Raw genomic sequence first — 13,402 nt, 5'->3', positions numbered from 1 at the left:
CTATAATTTCCGAAGTGAAACTGTAAACATGTTACCTCACCCTGACCATGCCGCTGTTACAGAATGTGCTCTTCGCAGGCACGCACGCGCACCGTGACGTATACCCGAGTGCCCGGTTAGCCAGCGCTAGCTTCTGAGCCGTAAGCTAGTCTGGTAGCTGTCACAGTCGAAACCAACTCACCAGAGACGGTTATCGTTAACTAACTAGCTAGTAACCAACGTTTTCTATCCGGTGATTGTCAGAGTCGACCATGGATGACGAAATCCACCCCAGAACCTTGTAAGTCGTTTTGGGCCTGTAAACCATGTCGTTAAACGCTAGCTATCCTTAGCTCTGCTAACGTTTCGAACCGGTGGCAAGCTTAGCTTTGGCTACCCACTGCCTTTGCCGTCCGAGTAGAACTTACCAGGTAACAAAATGTTAAAATGTATAATTCAGTGACGTCCGATGAGGTAAAACCAAATTAATAAACGTTACACACTGGGTTCCACAGATATATGCGTACGTAACTTGTAAGTGTCACCGATAGCAACTGTCCAAAGTTACCAGTTAATGCTACGTGGGGGAACAACTTGCAGCGATAATTGAGCTAACACTAAGCTAATGTGAACAACAGTCATATTAATTTCTCTCGGCCAAAGCTATAACAAAGTTAACGTTGTTGGAGTAAGTCACCCATGTGTCGCTGTCTGCACCACGTGATCATTACCTGGACAGAAAATTAACAGTGTGTCTTGTCCTATCTCTTCCAGGTATGTGGGGAACCTTTCCAGGGATGTAACCGAAATTTTGATTCTGCAGCTCTTCACTCAGATCGGGCCTTGCAAAAGTTGTAAAATGATCACGGAGGTAAGTAGACACTACTTGTTCAGTCTTTCTAAATATATATTCTGCATTTGAGGTCCCCTGCTCTGATATTAACACCAGGATGTTCCACCACTCCGTCATATGAAGGAAATTACCTGTTAACCGATCCAGTGGTTTTATTTGTGGACGCTTACTGTTGGAAATTGTGCTTGATCCTCTCTCCTGCAGCATACAAGCAACGACCCATATTGCTTTGTGGAGTTCTTTGAACACAGGGATGCTGCGGCAGCCCTTGCAGCCATGAATGGGAGGAAGATATTAGGAAAGGTAGGGCAACTTGACTGATCTAAGATGCAAAGCCAGTTATTCAGTTCACCTTAGTCAGTATTTCCTTGATGTTCTTGTACCTTGTCTAGATAATTCAGGTTTTGTCTTTTGACTGTTCTCTGACTTTCAGGAGGTCAAAGTAAACTGGGCTACTACTCCAAGTAGCCAGAAGAAAGACACATCCAGTAAGTATCTATTAATTTTCTAGGGCTTTACCTAAAATTTATCGGAGTTTAATAATGTTTTCTTATTATCTCTTTGTCTTCTTTGAAATTTTAGATCACTTCCATGTTTTTGTGGGTGATTTGAGCCCTGAGATTACCACTGAAGATGTCAAGGCTGCGTTTGCACCTTTTGGGAAAATCTCGTAAGTTATCACTGAAACATTTATTTAAAAGTGTAGTATGGCTGTAGTGCTACATTGCACGTTTATTCATTAACATACAGTATAATAACTTACTGCAAGCTTGTACTTAAAACAACCATCTGACCATGTTTACATGCATACCACATGGGCACTGACTTTAACTTTGAATAGACAAAAAAATGAAAAAGTTAACTAATTATACTGATGGCTTTTGTTGTACATTTAGAGTCTTGAGTGCCTTGAGTGTGCATAAACTACATCTGAGCTCTGATTGTTTCTCTTGTTTTTGGATAAAAATAATGTCTCAGTACCATGAAAAGAAATGGGGAACTTTGGTTTTAGGAGTCAAGGGGCAGACAGTGAACTGCCTTATTCATGAGTCTTTCTCGGGTGCTTTCTAGCATGTCAAATATATGCGAATTGGTCAGGACAACAGAACTTCATATTTTGATTTTGTGCATTAAGCATGTAAACATAGTTGATGATGGCCCAAAATACCTTTTTAGAGGTATAGAGAATGGACACAATGTTCATCATTTAGAAAAGTGTTCTTCAGCATCTTATAGAATTCTTCAGCATTTTAATTAAATTAAATCATCATTAATTAAAAGAACTCTATCAAAGTTATTCTCTGATGTGCATTGAGTTGTCTTTTTTATCATTCAAGAGTCGGCTCCTAGTTATTTTTATATATATTTTAGGTAAGTAAACTGTACAGTATGTCAGTAAAATGTTTAGCTGTGTATAAACCTGAACAGCTTTTAGTCTCAGTAAAGTAATAGCACTTTGGTTATTTTACAGAAATGCTCATAGGATTGGACAGGAGCTTGAAGGCTAACAGCAAGGAACTGTGCACTCTGGAGACTCAGATGTAGTTTTTTTCTCTATTTATTCAATTTTTAATATGTCTTTATTCATAGATGCAATATGTCATCATGATCTAGCTTAGATAAGCAGATTGTCTATTTTTGTTTGCATAGTGTTGTTTGTAGTGCAATGATCCTCCTCCAACATTTCTGAAAATGTCAATTTCTCAAAATTTGCAGCTCCCATACTCCATATTGGTGGTAAAGAATTGACCAGGAAAAATAAAGAAATCTGTTAACAGGCCACGTATGCCTTTTAATTCCTTTTCTCTTTTATGATTCTTTTTCTGAATGTTAATGTTTGTATGAAGAGCACCAACAGCAGATTTTAAGACTTGCATGGTAATCTATAAAATAATTCAGTGTAAGCTGAAATTAAACCAGTAGCCTACTGTTGGACAGGATTTGTGCTTTAGTCTCAAAGTCCCATCTGGAAGTATTTAAAACACAACTGTAAGCTGCATGTAACTGTAATGTTGTTTGTGTTGCTTTGACAGTAGGAGTAAGTGCTCAGTACAAGGTGATGTAGTTAATATACTTGTAGGACAGAGTATTCAGACAGCGGATTCACAGTTCAGTGTGTTTTGCGTGGTTCCTTTTAACTTAAAAAATGTTTAAACTGAGAAAAGCACTTAAGTTGTAATTCCGTTTTCCTCCAGGGATGCTCGTGTTGTGAAGGATATGGCGACAGGCAAATCAAAGGGGTATGGATTTGTGTCCTTCTACAACAAACTGGTAAGGCTCCAGTGCAAGAACACAGACTGAAGGTTATTTCAATTTTTTGTTATTATTCTACTTTAAAGAATTTATACTAGTTAAAATAGCATTAATCATAGTTACTAACATAGTCATAACAAACTAAGTCATTTAATATCATCATTATTACATTTTCCATCACCATCTTGAATGCTAGTTACAGTAGAACTAGACAGATAGCATATCTGGTTATTAATAACCTTGAGAGATTTATAAAACTTCAGAATTATAGCTATCTTGTATTTGGACTTGAAGGATGCAGAGAATGCCATCATCAACATGGGGGGGCAGTGGCTTGGAGGACGTCAAATCAGGACCAACTGGGCAACACGTAAGCCACCAGCCCCAAAGACTGCCCAAGACAGTAAGTTACTTAAGTACCCCGCATATTGTGACATTTTATGACTGGAACCGACGTACCCCACGCTGCTGTTGGATTTATTGAACAAAATACAGGTTGTTTATTTTCATTGCTGCTTTGGATACAATTCAGATTTAAACCAGTTATAATATATGGTCAATTTAAAAGCAACGCAGTCAATAATGAATTTGAAAATATCTAAATTTGATCTCCTTCGCTTAGCTTCTACCAGAATCGGTCATTCTAATAAAAATTCAAATACACAGTTCTTTCTACTGGTCACTATATTAGGGAAATAACATGCACATTCTAGCCTAGTACTTAGTACTTCAATATAATTAGTGTAAATAAATACAGCATTTGCTTGTTTGTTTCTGCCAAATAAATTTGGAGCATTCACTTCATATTTAAATGTATAACTGATGGTAAGTTACTGATTTGAGTAAGGTGTACTAGGAGTTGATGTGTAAATATTCTTGTATAAAACATTTCCATGGTTGTTTATTAGATGGCTCGAAGCACCTGAAGTTTGATGACGTACTGACTCAGTCCAGCCCACAGAACTGTACCGTGTACTGTGGAGGGATCCAGACAGGACTATCGGGCAAGTGTTATGTCTTTAAAACATGCCATGGGTATTTTATCGCTATATTAACTATGTGATGATTTTTTATAGAACATCTAATGCGACAGACCTTCTCACCATTTGGTCAAATAATGGAAATTCGAGTTTTCCCAGAGAAAGGATACTCCTTCATCCGGTAATGTCTCTGTCAATTTCAGCTAAGTGCAAAGCGATATAATACCTGACTTAGTGCTCTCTTGATATTTTGTCTTTATAGCACTGTTAAAATTAGGAATATTGTAGCTCTAAAAGAAATCTCAATTGTGCTATCATTGCTTTAAACATTTATTTGCTAAACATCTGCTTTCCTTTTAAGGTTTTCTTCCCATGACAGTGCGGCTCATGCCATTGTTTCAGTAAATGGTACAGTAATTGAAGGACATGTAGTTAAGTGCTACTGGGGCAAAGAATCTCCTGACATGGCAAAAAGTCAGCAGCAACAGGTAAAAATTTCCTTTGTCAAGTTGAAGACTGTGTAAATGACGATAAATGGGGGGGGGGTAAGTAAATTAGGCGACCTTTGGTTTTTGGAAAACAAGAAGCATGACAAATACTAACTATATTTTCTGGTGTTGTTCTGATCGATAGAAAATCAGCACCCACTCTCATGCTTATCTGTTTGTAATTTGACATTAGCTGGAATTTTTACTACGAACTATGGCTCAATCTATTTATTTCTAAAGTTTGCAGACTAAAACAAAGGGATACAATTTTTGAATATAGTCTTTGTAATATCATAGAAATAAGTCATTTCTAAAGAGATGGTGTCATCTAGGTTGAGTATGGCCAGTGGGGACAGTGGAACCAGGTCTACAGCAGTCCACAGCAGCAGTACGGGCAGTATGTGACTAATGGGTGGCAAGTTCCCTCCTACAACATGTATGGGCAAACGTGGAACCAGCAAGGATTTGGTGTAGAGTGAGTTTTACTGATGATTTCCTGTTATTTCCAATACAGGTCAAATTTTTTTTGATGGCTGCTAACTTTAACATTGGTGGGCTCTTTTCAGGCAGCCCCAGTCACCGACCTGGATGGGAAACTTTGGATCGCCATCATCCCAGGCTTCAGCCACACCCGGTTCAGTCGTGTCCAACCTTGCCAACTTCAGCATGGCTGGCTATCAAACACAGTGAGCTGGCCCTAAAATACCTGTTATACAGAGGGGGCTCTAGTAGTCTTTCTGGACCACACAGCGCTGCTTCTTATGCACAGCTGCTGTGGTTGAAGAAGGATGGGGCCACATTCATAAAGCCTTTGTAGCAGGCAGTTATCATAAAAAGTTATTTTTTAAAGGACAGTGTTCATTTGATTTAATTGGATGATAATTTATATTTCTGATGTGATAAAGTCCTCCTGCGCTAAAGCCAAAAAAACTGTCATTGTGTGTCACACTGTGTAATTTGATGTCTAGACCTATGAAAATCTCACCTAAAGGATTTGCAGGGTTACTGCAAATCTGTATAGTAGACAAACCATTTGATGTGTTGTCTCATTACACTTTCGGTAAGTTGACCACAGGGCCAAACATCACCAAGCCAGTGTGACACATCTAATATTCAAACTATCAGCAATGTGTGTGAATCAGAATGTACTCATTTACTTTGTGAAGTTAAAAGCACACTTAGTGAAAAATATCAGTTTACTCCAGCTGCTCACTGAAACTGGAAAAGGATAGTTTAGTAATATTAAAAAATTAATTTAAAATTATTAAACTAAAGCAATATCTTATCTCAGTTTGCCAATGTTTTTTAATTATTTCACAAAAGGAAATTATTTGTTACAGACATGTCAAACTGTTTGTTTACTTACATACAGCGGGTATTCATATTCATACATTAATTCAAATGATTTTTGTACTGTGTCCGTTTTTAATGAAACAGTATTGTGCATAATAATACATTAAATGAATATGATCAGTCGCCACGAATCAGTAATCATAATTTGAAATGCACGAAGCGGCGTAATTGAGACAGCCTGCTCTGGGCTTGACTCAAGCTCGTAACTAAATATCCAGTCATGTTTTCACTCACTGATGAAAACCTTTTTTGGGGGACGGTACCTTTTCAAGTGTAAAAACAGCTCTGGCTTTAAAGCAGATTTTTAGCGTGAAGTGGTACATCTTAGATAAATATTGTGTAAGGATTTTTTTTCTAGACTGATTTCAAAGCAATCAAATATTAGTTTGTTTTTCTTGTGATCTGCATGTTTTTGGCAGACTTTTGATGGATAATATTTTACACCTCATTGTAGCCTCACCTAATTCATAATCCTGTAATCCAAAGGTAAGGCTATAGTACATGTTCCGTACATAAAGACAATGTTATAAAACATGTCTGATCCTAAACTTTGTAATGGCAGCAGACTGTGGGCTGATTCTGGGGCTGGTTTCGTCGAGGAATTTCCACATCTTCAGTAATTTCTTTCATCCTTTGTTGACCTTTGCTAATTTATACTCGTTTATTTTAATGGCTGAATTTTTTTGCAGAGATTACATTTTAGCACAAAAACCAGCCCCTAACTTCAACTTGCTTAATGCTACTCAGAATGTTGTGTATTAAACACCCACTTTTGTATAGACAAAGCAATGCTTGAAGCTTACTGTTAGTTCAGATTGTCAGCTATAGTAATTCCACTGAATATAGAATGCTTCCTCTGTATAATGGGAGCTTTCTGCCCTTCAGTGCTCCCTGAATTCTCTCAGTATTTACAGACTTTTTCAATGTTTCATATATAAACTATTTTGCAAGAAAGCCTTGTCTTCCCATTTGGATTTTTTTTTGCAATAATGCTATTTTTCCCGGTATATTCCACTCCTTGCAAGCCTGTCTCTTTTTCCTAACTAGGTAGTTAATTAGATATCTCTTATATCTTATGTATGTTATGTGTTTGGGGGGGGGCTATGTGACAACACAGGTTTGTAAATATAAACTTTGATCATAAACCTTAGTGAAAGTACTGTACATAGCTATAAACTGAACTGCCATGATTTCAATTTTGGTAATATAATTTATGAATAAGCCTCAAGCAATAATGTCAACTTTGGCATTGTTTACTGGCTTTACTGCAGACTAATTGTTTTTCCTTTATTGATTTTCCCATCTTTACGTTTGTGTGCCTCTTTCAGGATGTGACAGAAAGCAGTTGATGTTTGAGCTTGAACTACACACTTTAAGATATGTGATATATTTGTTGCATAAAATATTGAATGTACTGGTAATTTTTGCTTTTTGCAGTAATATGAGAGAATGAATTGAATTTTCCATTTAATGGGAGAACTCAAGACACTTCAAATAAAGAGACTTTTGAACATAGTTGTTAAGCAAATGTTTTGGTCATTAAATGTTTTACACAAAAATCCCAACGGCAACACATCAAAAGTACTAATGCCTTAGACCACCTTCAGACACCATAAAGTACCTACTTAACAAATATTAAACAGACATTACGACATTTGTAGCATCTGTTTTCTATACATTAGCTGGAATCTGTCTTCAATTAATTTGGTAATTTACTTGTAAACAAAGAAATTTGACAAATTTTGTTTACTTAGATAAAATAGCCTGGGAAATGTGTATTTGATAAAGAATAATGGAGTAAATAATCACTTCTATTTTAAACATGTAATTGCAAAATGGTTGGTACACAATGAGCAACTGTAATAGAGCTTTCATAGGCATTAAATGCAAAGCAAACATTGAGTGCGATGCCTAAAGTTGCATAAGCTAGGCACATATGTTTATATTTACCTAATCCATTGCCAGGTTAATAAATTAGCACTAGTACAATCTGCTAATAAAGAATTCCATAATGTGTACAGTATAGACATGTTACAGTGTCTGTAACTAAAAAGCAGCGGATCATACTGTCAGTTGATTTATACACCTTGATGAACCTTCACATTGAACGTTGGAGACTTGTTTGTTGTTTCAGTGACCCGCTGACGGAGGTTAATTACATACGAGACACAAATGAAGAATCCAGTTGAAGTGGCGCTTTGTCCATGGAAACCAGGACACTCCCATCATCACTCTGGATAAATGAACACCCAGACAAGTATTTTCTAATTACTAGCCTTCAGAATAGTCTCCATCTCCTCAGGTTACTTCACAGATCTGTTACATAACTATTGATTTTATACATTCTCTTCTGCAAGTCCTCAATGAAAATATGAATATGAAAATAAAGACAAAGCTTTAAACTTCTAAGTCCATTCTATTGTAATATCATTAATGGGTTTTCTTACCATGTCCTTCCTATGAGCTTTCTCTTGTAATCCTAGTTTCTCCATGATCAGGTCAATTTTCAGTGTGATTCCAGCCATATTGTTTTCAAGATGCACAAACTGTCTTGTCAGGCTTTTGGAAAATCGGAGAAAGGTCATTTAGGTATTGAGTGAATTTCATTTATTTACACTATTTTTAATTTTTGGAATGTTAAAATCTTCCACCTTAGAAACTGTTCCCAGTCCACATTGGTTTGGCTGGGGTCGTTCCTCTGCTCAGAGTTAACGGGAGGCTTCTCCAGTAATTCTTTCTCATAATTCATTCCAAGATCATTGATTTCAGCACTCAGGGCATTCTGAAACATTGAAAGACCATCATTAAAACACAGCTTTTTTTGTTTTATTCATTCTGCTTTACTCTGTTTGCCTCATTTATCATGGTATGGCTTACTAACCCTCTTCTCCTCCAGCTCTTGTATCATCCTCTCCTGTTCGTTCGTGTCTAAAATTTGGTTCTTGTCGCAGTCAAACTGTGCGAAGGCTGCAGAAATTTCCTCATCACCATGTCCCATCCTGCAAAATCCCCAGAATAGAAAGGTTATGTTTAATACTAGTCACTTTTTGATACACAATAATTCCACTTACCCTTTCAGAGTTTCCCTGAAGTCCTTGAATTCAATTTCTCCAGATCCAGACTGCAGTGCCTTCTGAACATCCGATATTTTCTCCTTTTTAAGTTTCAGTTTCACAAATGTCTTCATATAGCTCTAAATTACAGAAGGATTCTTTGTAACTGTTTGAAAACCTCATAGAAACATTTTTACTTTGATTCCACTGCATTTACCTGTTTGATAATGTCAGTGAAATGCAGATCATCCTTCTGAGATGAGAGCTCCTCCTTTACTTCAGAATATGTGTCATTTATGATGGCCAGAAACATGTTCTGAGGGATCAATGCAAAGAGATAATGACACTTCTCAAAGTTATTCTTATAAAGTTAAGCAAAGTGGCTTACCAGCAGGACAAAGAAGACAAAGAACACATAGGTCACAAAGTAGATTGGCCCCAGAACTCTGTTAGCGCTGTCAATGGCATCATAATTAAAGTCTCCAAGGATAATCCTGAACTGTGTGGAACTGGAAGAAAGAGAAATAATTGATTAGCTGAGGCCCTGCTGTGCTACTTAATTAATTCCAGCTGTTTCTAACATCTCTTACATGCATTTTGCAAAGGTACTGAAGGATTGAACCACTGTCCCAAAGAGCAAATATCCAAGCTGGGCGTAGGCAAAGAAGACGATGAAGAACATGATCGCAAATCCCAAAATATCTTTAGCACATCGTCCCAGTGTAGAAGACAGCTGAGTCATGGTCTTATTGAAACTGATGTACTTGAAGATCTAGAAGGACGAGTAAGCACACGTCATTTGGAGTCTTGGAGTCAAATGTTAGGAGGGCAGAGGCGAGCGTTGTACAGTACCTTGATCCACGCAAAGAATAGGTTCACCGCATTCATGTTGTTGTACTGTGTTTGCCAGAAGGCCAGAAATTCAAAGTCGGCATAGATGCCAGGGTCACGCAGCAGACTGCCAAGCAGACTGTCAACTTTGACCGTTCGGAAAATGTTGAATATGATGGCGACGATGGCAAGCTGGAAAAGAGAGTTATGATGCGTCTTTAATTGACGCCAAGCTACCTTAGGTGATTAAATCCAGTAAATAAAGATGTTTGTACCATTATTATCACAATATCCAGTATGTTCCAGATACTTTTGAAGTAGGCAAGCTTATGTATGCGAAGTTCCAGAATCTCCTCCACAATATAGTAAAGGATGAATAAACAGAAGACCATCTCACACCCCAGGATGAAGTAATCCCAGGTGGCCACGTAGCGAAGCAGTTTGACTGTTCGGATCTGGTAGGACGGGATCGCTCCACCGGTCGCTGGGAATTCAACTACCAACCTGGAAGCAGTGGGGAACGCTTTGGTTAGGCGCCGGGAGTGTTGGCATTGACTGTAAGTGTTGATAATGTCACGTGCGCTTTCATACGTGAGAACGCAGAACATGTTGATGTTTGCGTTGTATGTGGAGAAGTCTATGAAGACAGCCCGGGTTCCTTGGTCCAGCCAAAGGTTGCTCATCAGCTCCTCCAGCACAGCCGCGCTCTCCTCTTTGGTTCGACTCAGGTCTTGGTAGTATCCCGCTCCGCTGTAGGTGGTGAGCAGGCCCCAGTAGGAGGAACCATTCATTGCTTTCTCAGTGTGGTAGGTCCAGCTGCATCAGTACAAGAGTGCACACTAACCTGTCAGGAAAACGTGATGCTGGTATGTAACAGTAACAGAAAGGACAAGTAGCTCACGCTGTGCCATTGATGAGCCCAAAGCTAAGGTCGTCCTCCTTCTTCTCGCTGTACACGTCGTAACATCCTATTATTTCCTCCTGGAAGTCGTTGGGGATCTTGCAGGAGTTGTTCTTGACCTTGAGCTGCCTGATTCTGGGGACTCCCAGCAGCATGTTCTCATAGTAGATGAAAGACTGGTCTCCATGATTCATGGACTGGTTGTTGTACCAGGTAGACCAGTAGAGGCCGTCCAGTAAGGGGCCCTGGGCAAACTAGTCATAGCAGGAAAGACCAAAATATTATGTACTATATAGTGTGGTGGACAGTGGTGAAGAAATAAATATGGAGGTAAACTCACGGCCCAGAAGTCGGCCATTGCACCGATGGACTGAAAGCTACCTCCGCTGGCACTGGGTGTGTTGACAAACAGGTTTGTCATGGCGTTGGTGTAGTAGTAGGTGCTGGAGCTGGTCATACCGTACGTCACTGAAAGACACCATCAGTCGTTTAAGATTATCTGCGTTGGCTCAGGCGGATCCCTGATCGCTGCCACAAGCACTCAGGATCACACGCACAAAACCTCATTGAAGGTGTGCTTTTTGTTCTACTATGTTTATGTCTCTGCAGTCAAATGCATCTGTGGTTTGTTTGCCGAGATAGCGACGTTGGCCTGACGCAAACAACCCCTCAAACAATGTCTGACCCATCCAGACAAAGCAACAATGGCGCAGGCCTAATGCTCTTATCGCCAAGAGGCAAATGCAGCGTGTCCATCTCCCTTTCAGCCCCGATGCTCCGCGGGACAATGGCTCTCAGGCCGAGGGACGGGAACGGCCATTGTAGGCATTAAAGCAGGAGGCAGCCTTTAATGATAGGTCAACAGTCTAAAGTGCCCGGTACAGTAACATCCTGACTCATAATGACGTCCGCAGCTGAAAGACAAACAGCCAACAATAATACATACATTCAAAATTTAACCTGACACAGAAGCCACATCATCCATCGGACACATTACTGATGATTGATGCAAAACATCTATTCATTTTGTAATTAGAAGTTTCCCGAGTTTCAATATTTACTTTTTTAAGATTTATGAATTAAGGATCAACATTCTGACTAATTACTCCAGTTTTTACTTTATCCTTTATACTTTGGAGTGAAGAATATGATTTGCAAATGCTGCTTATATACACTTCATGCATATTTTGATACCTACAGAGGCACATGTCCACCAGGAAAACCAGGTAGACCACTAACTCCCGTATGGTTGTTCGGACAAACAGCTCCCTGTTGTCGGAGGTGTTTTCAGTCAGCGTTGTTCCCCACAGACCTACAAGAAGATGTCCGACATTGTTATATTACACAGACGAGGGTCCTTTCAGTCGGCTTAGATGGACCATCACTCTGACACTGAATTATAGTAGTTGATTGGCGTCTAAGACTCCAAAGCAGGAACACATCGATGAACTCAGTTCCTACCTTTGATAAATGAGCAGCAGCTTCTCTGTTTCCTCACCAGGGGTTTCTCCGTGGACTGAGGGCCCTCTGACGGGTGGAGGAATGGAGCGGGGGTGTCCAGTTTGTACATGCTCTCTGTGGGGCCCTTGTAAAGGGTCTGGGGCGCGTAGACGGTGCTGACGGTTCGGGTCGGGGGTGGAGAGCCACAGTAGCCCTGGTTCACCCAGGCCCCGTTGCCCAGTCGGTCCATCTCGCACTCCACCTGCGCCGTCAGGTGGCTGTCGGCCCGGTTGTTCATGGCGTTGGGGTCGGAGGGAGAAGTGAAGCAGAGCACCTGCCGGAGGGGTGCTTATAAAGACTGTGTGACGCACACGCTGTGACGTGGGAGCAGCCGCTCGTCCCGGAGCTTTTGTAGTGTTAAGGCTGAGACCTGGTTAGAAAACACTGAGGTAACTGTCAACCCGTATTTTAAAATGAAGCCAGCATAAACTGCAAAATGAAGTTATATTTTATGTGTCATATTATATTTATGAATATATTTACAGTAAAGGGCCTTTAGTTCACTCTATAGAATTAAAACCTAAATGAACTGAACTGAATCTCGATAACAGCCCTGTTCAAACCGGCCGAACAAACAGCTGAGGGGAAGAATCACACCCGTTTATTAATGCCATGCAAAGCGAACATCAATAATTTGGCACTAATTAGACATTTTAATTTGCTTTGCCATCTCAATTACTTCCATGCTGAGCACATTGTTGTCACTATTGATTACCAACTCATCCAGTAAAGCCCCCTCTAAAGGAAATCATTTAATTGCATGCTTATTATCCACGGTTCGCCGTTTGTGGATGAATTAATGAAGAGCAGACCAGCTGTGTCATTTAGGGTCCGACACATTTCAAAGCTGTGGATTCTTATCATCCATTTGTGAAGCAATTTGACACAAACCAAACAAACAAATATAAAAATTCCTATTAGTGTCACCACACAAATCATCATGCATTAGCAGTTGGACACACTCCTGTACATGTATTCTACTTGAGGCAGGCCGGGTTTGGGTCCAGCGATGGGCAGTTCTGCTTCACTGGCTCCGAACACAGCGATTACACGCAGCCATTAACACACAATAGAGTTTTAATTTCTCCTCCTCCGCTGAAGCCGTGACAGGACCCGGCCCACAGGCTTCCTTCATCTGCTGTGGCTTGTGCCACCATTCAAGCACTAACAGTCACTTTTGAGTGGCCCATGGCTGCCAGTTAAATCTGTAG

General features: G+C 39.8%; 2 protein-coding genes across 5 annotated transcripts; one reads left to right on the top strand and one right to left on the bottom strand.

Annotated features, from left to right (window-relative positions):
* The first annotated feature begins 99 nt into the window (after positions 1-99).
* tial1 (TIA1 cytotoxic granule-associated RNA binding protein-like 1) lies at positions 100-8,315 on the top strand. Of its 4 annotated transcripts, none has more exons than XM_029127809.3 (13): positions 100-280; positions 754-850; positions 1,037-1,135; positions 1,266-1,320; positions 1,415-1,502; positions 3,028-3,103; positions 3,380-3,488; positions 3,994-4,089; positions 4,162-4,246; positions 4,427-4,553; positions 4,886-5,028; positions 5,120-5,239; positions 8,041-8,315. In XM_029127809.3, exons 1-13 carry the CDS (start codon positions 252-254, stop codon positions 8,093-8,095), a joined length of 1,179 nt encoding a protein of 392 aa, XP_028983642.1. In that variant the 5' UTR covers positions 100-251; the 3' UTR covers positions 8,096-8,315. The 4 variants fall into 4 exon arrangements, with proteins under 4 accessions (XP_028983642.1, XP_028983643.1, XP_028983644.1 ...); XM_029127811.3 differs by lacking the exon at positions 100-280 and adding an exon at positions 370-410; XM_029127810.3 differs by lacking the exon at positions 8,041-8,315 and having other exon boundaries at positions 5,120-7,421.
* On the bottom strand, positions 6,996-12,667 carry pkd2l1 (polycystic kidney disease 2-like 1). The gene is made up of 15 exons (XM_029127062.2): positions 12,153-12,667; positions 11,890-12,003; positions 11,032-11,159; positions 10,692-10,945; positions 10,382-10,606; positions 10,066-10,294; positions 9,812-9,982; positions 9,550-9,731; positions 9,348-9,468; positions 9,177-9,275; positions 8,978-9,099; positions 8,788-8,905; positions 8,558-8,688; positions 8,354-8,465; positions 6,996-8,139 (listed from the first exon to the last, which is right to left on the bottom strand). The coding sequence occupies exons 1-15, from the start codon at positions 12,427-12,429 to the stop codon at positions 8,062-8,064; spliced, it is 2,361 nt and encodes a 786-aa protein (XP_028982895.2). The 5' UTR covers positions 12,430-12,667; the 3' UTR covers positions 6,996-8,061.
* Positions 12,668-13,402: the final 735 nt, after the last annotated feature.

This window comes from Betta splendens, chromosome 15, assembly GCF_900634795.4.
Source record: "Betta splendens chromosome 15, fBetSpl5.4, whole genome shotgun sequence".
NCBI classification, from domain to species: Eukaryota; Metazoa; Chordata; class Actinopteri; order Anabantiformes; family Osphronemidae; genus Betta; species Betta splendens.
This window is presented reverse-complemented; position numbering and strand designations above follow the sequence as displayed.

Bases quoted from the DNA above. Each gene is read 5' to 3' on its own strand.
- tial1 (XM_029127809.3), top strand. From the start codon at position 252: ATGGATGACGAAATCCACCCCAGAACCTT. The intron at 5,029-5,119 runs GTGAGTTTTACT...GGCTCTTTTCAG, and splicing joins CAGCAAGGATTTGGTGTAGA to GCAGCCCCAGTCACCGACCT. The intron at 5,240-8,040 runs GTGAGCTGGCCC...TTGTTGTTTCAG, and splicing joins ATGGCTGGCTATCAAACACA to TGACCCGCTGACGGAGGTTA.
- pkd2l1 (XM_029127062.2), bottom strand. From the start codon at position 12,429: ATGAACAACCGGGCCGACAGCCACCTGACGGCGCAGGTGGAGTGCGAG. The intron at 10,295-10,381 runs GTATGAAAGCGC...CACTGCTTCCAG, and splicing joins AACATGTTCTGCGTTCTCAC to GTTGGTAGTTGAATTCCCAG. The intron at 9,732-9,811 runs GTACTGTACAAC...TCGTCCTTCTAG, and splicing joins TATTCTTTGCGTGGATCAAG to ATCTTCAAGTACATCAGTTT.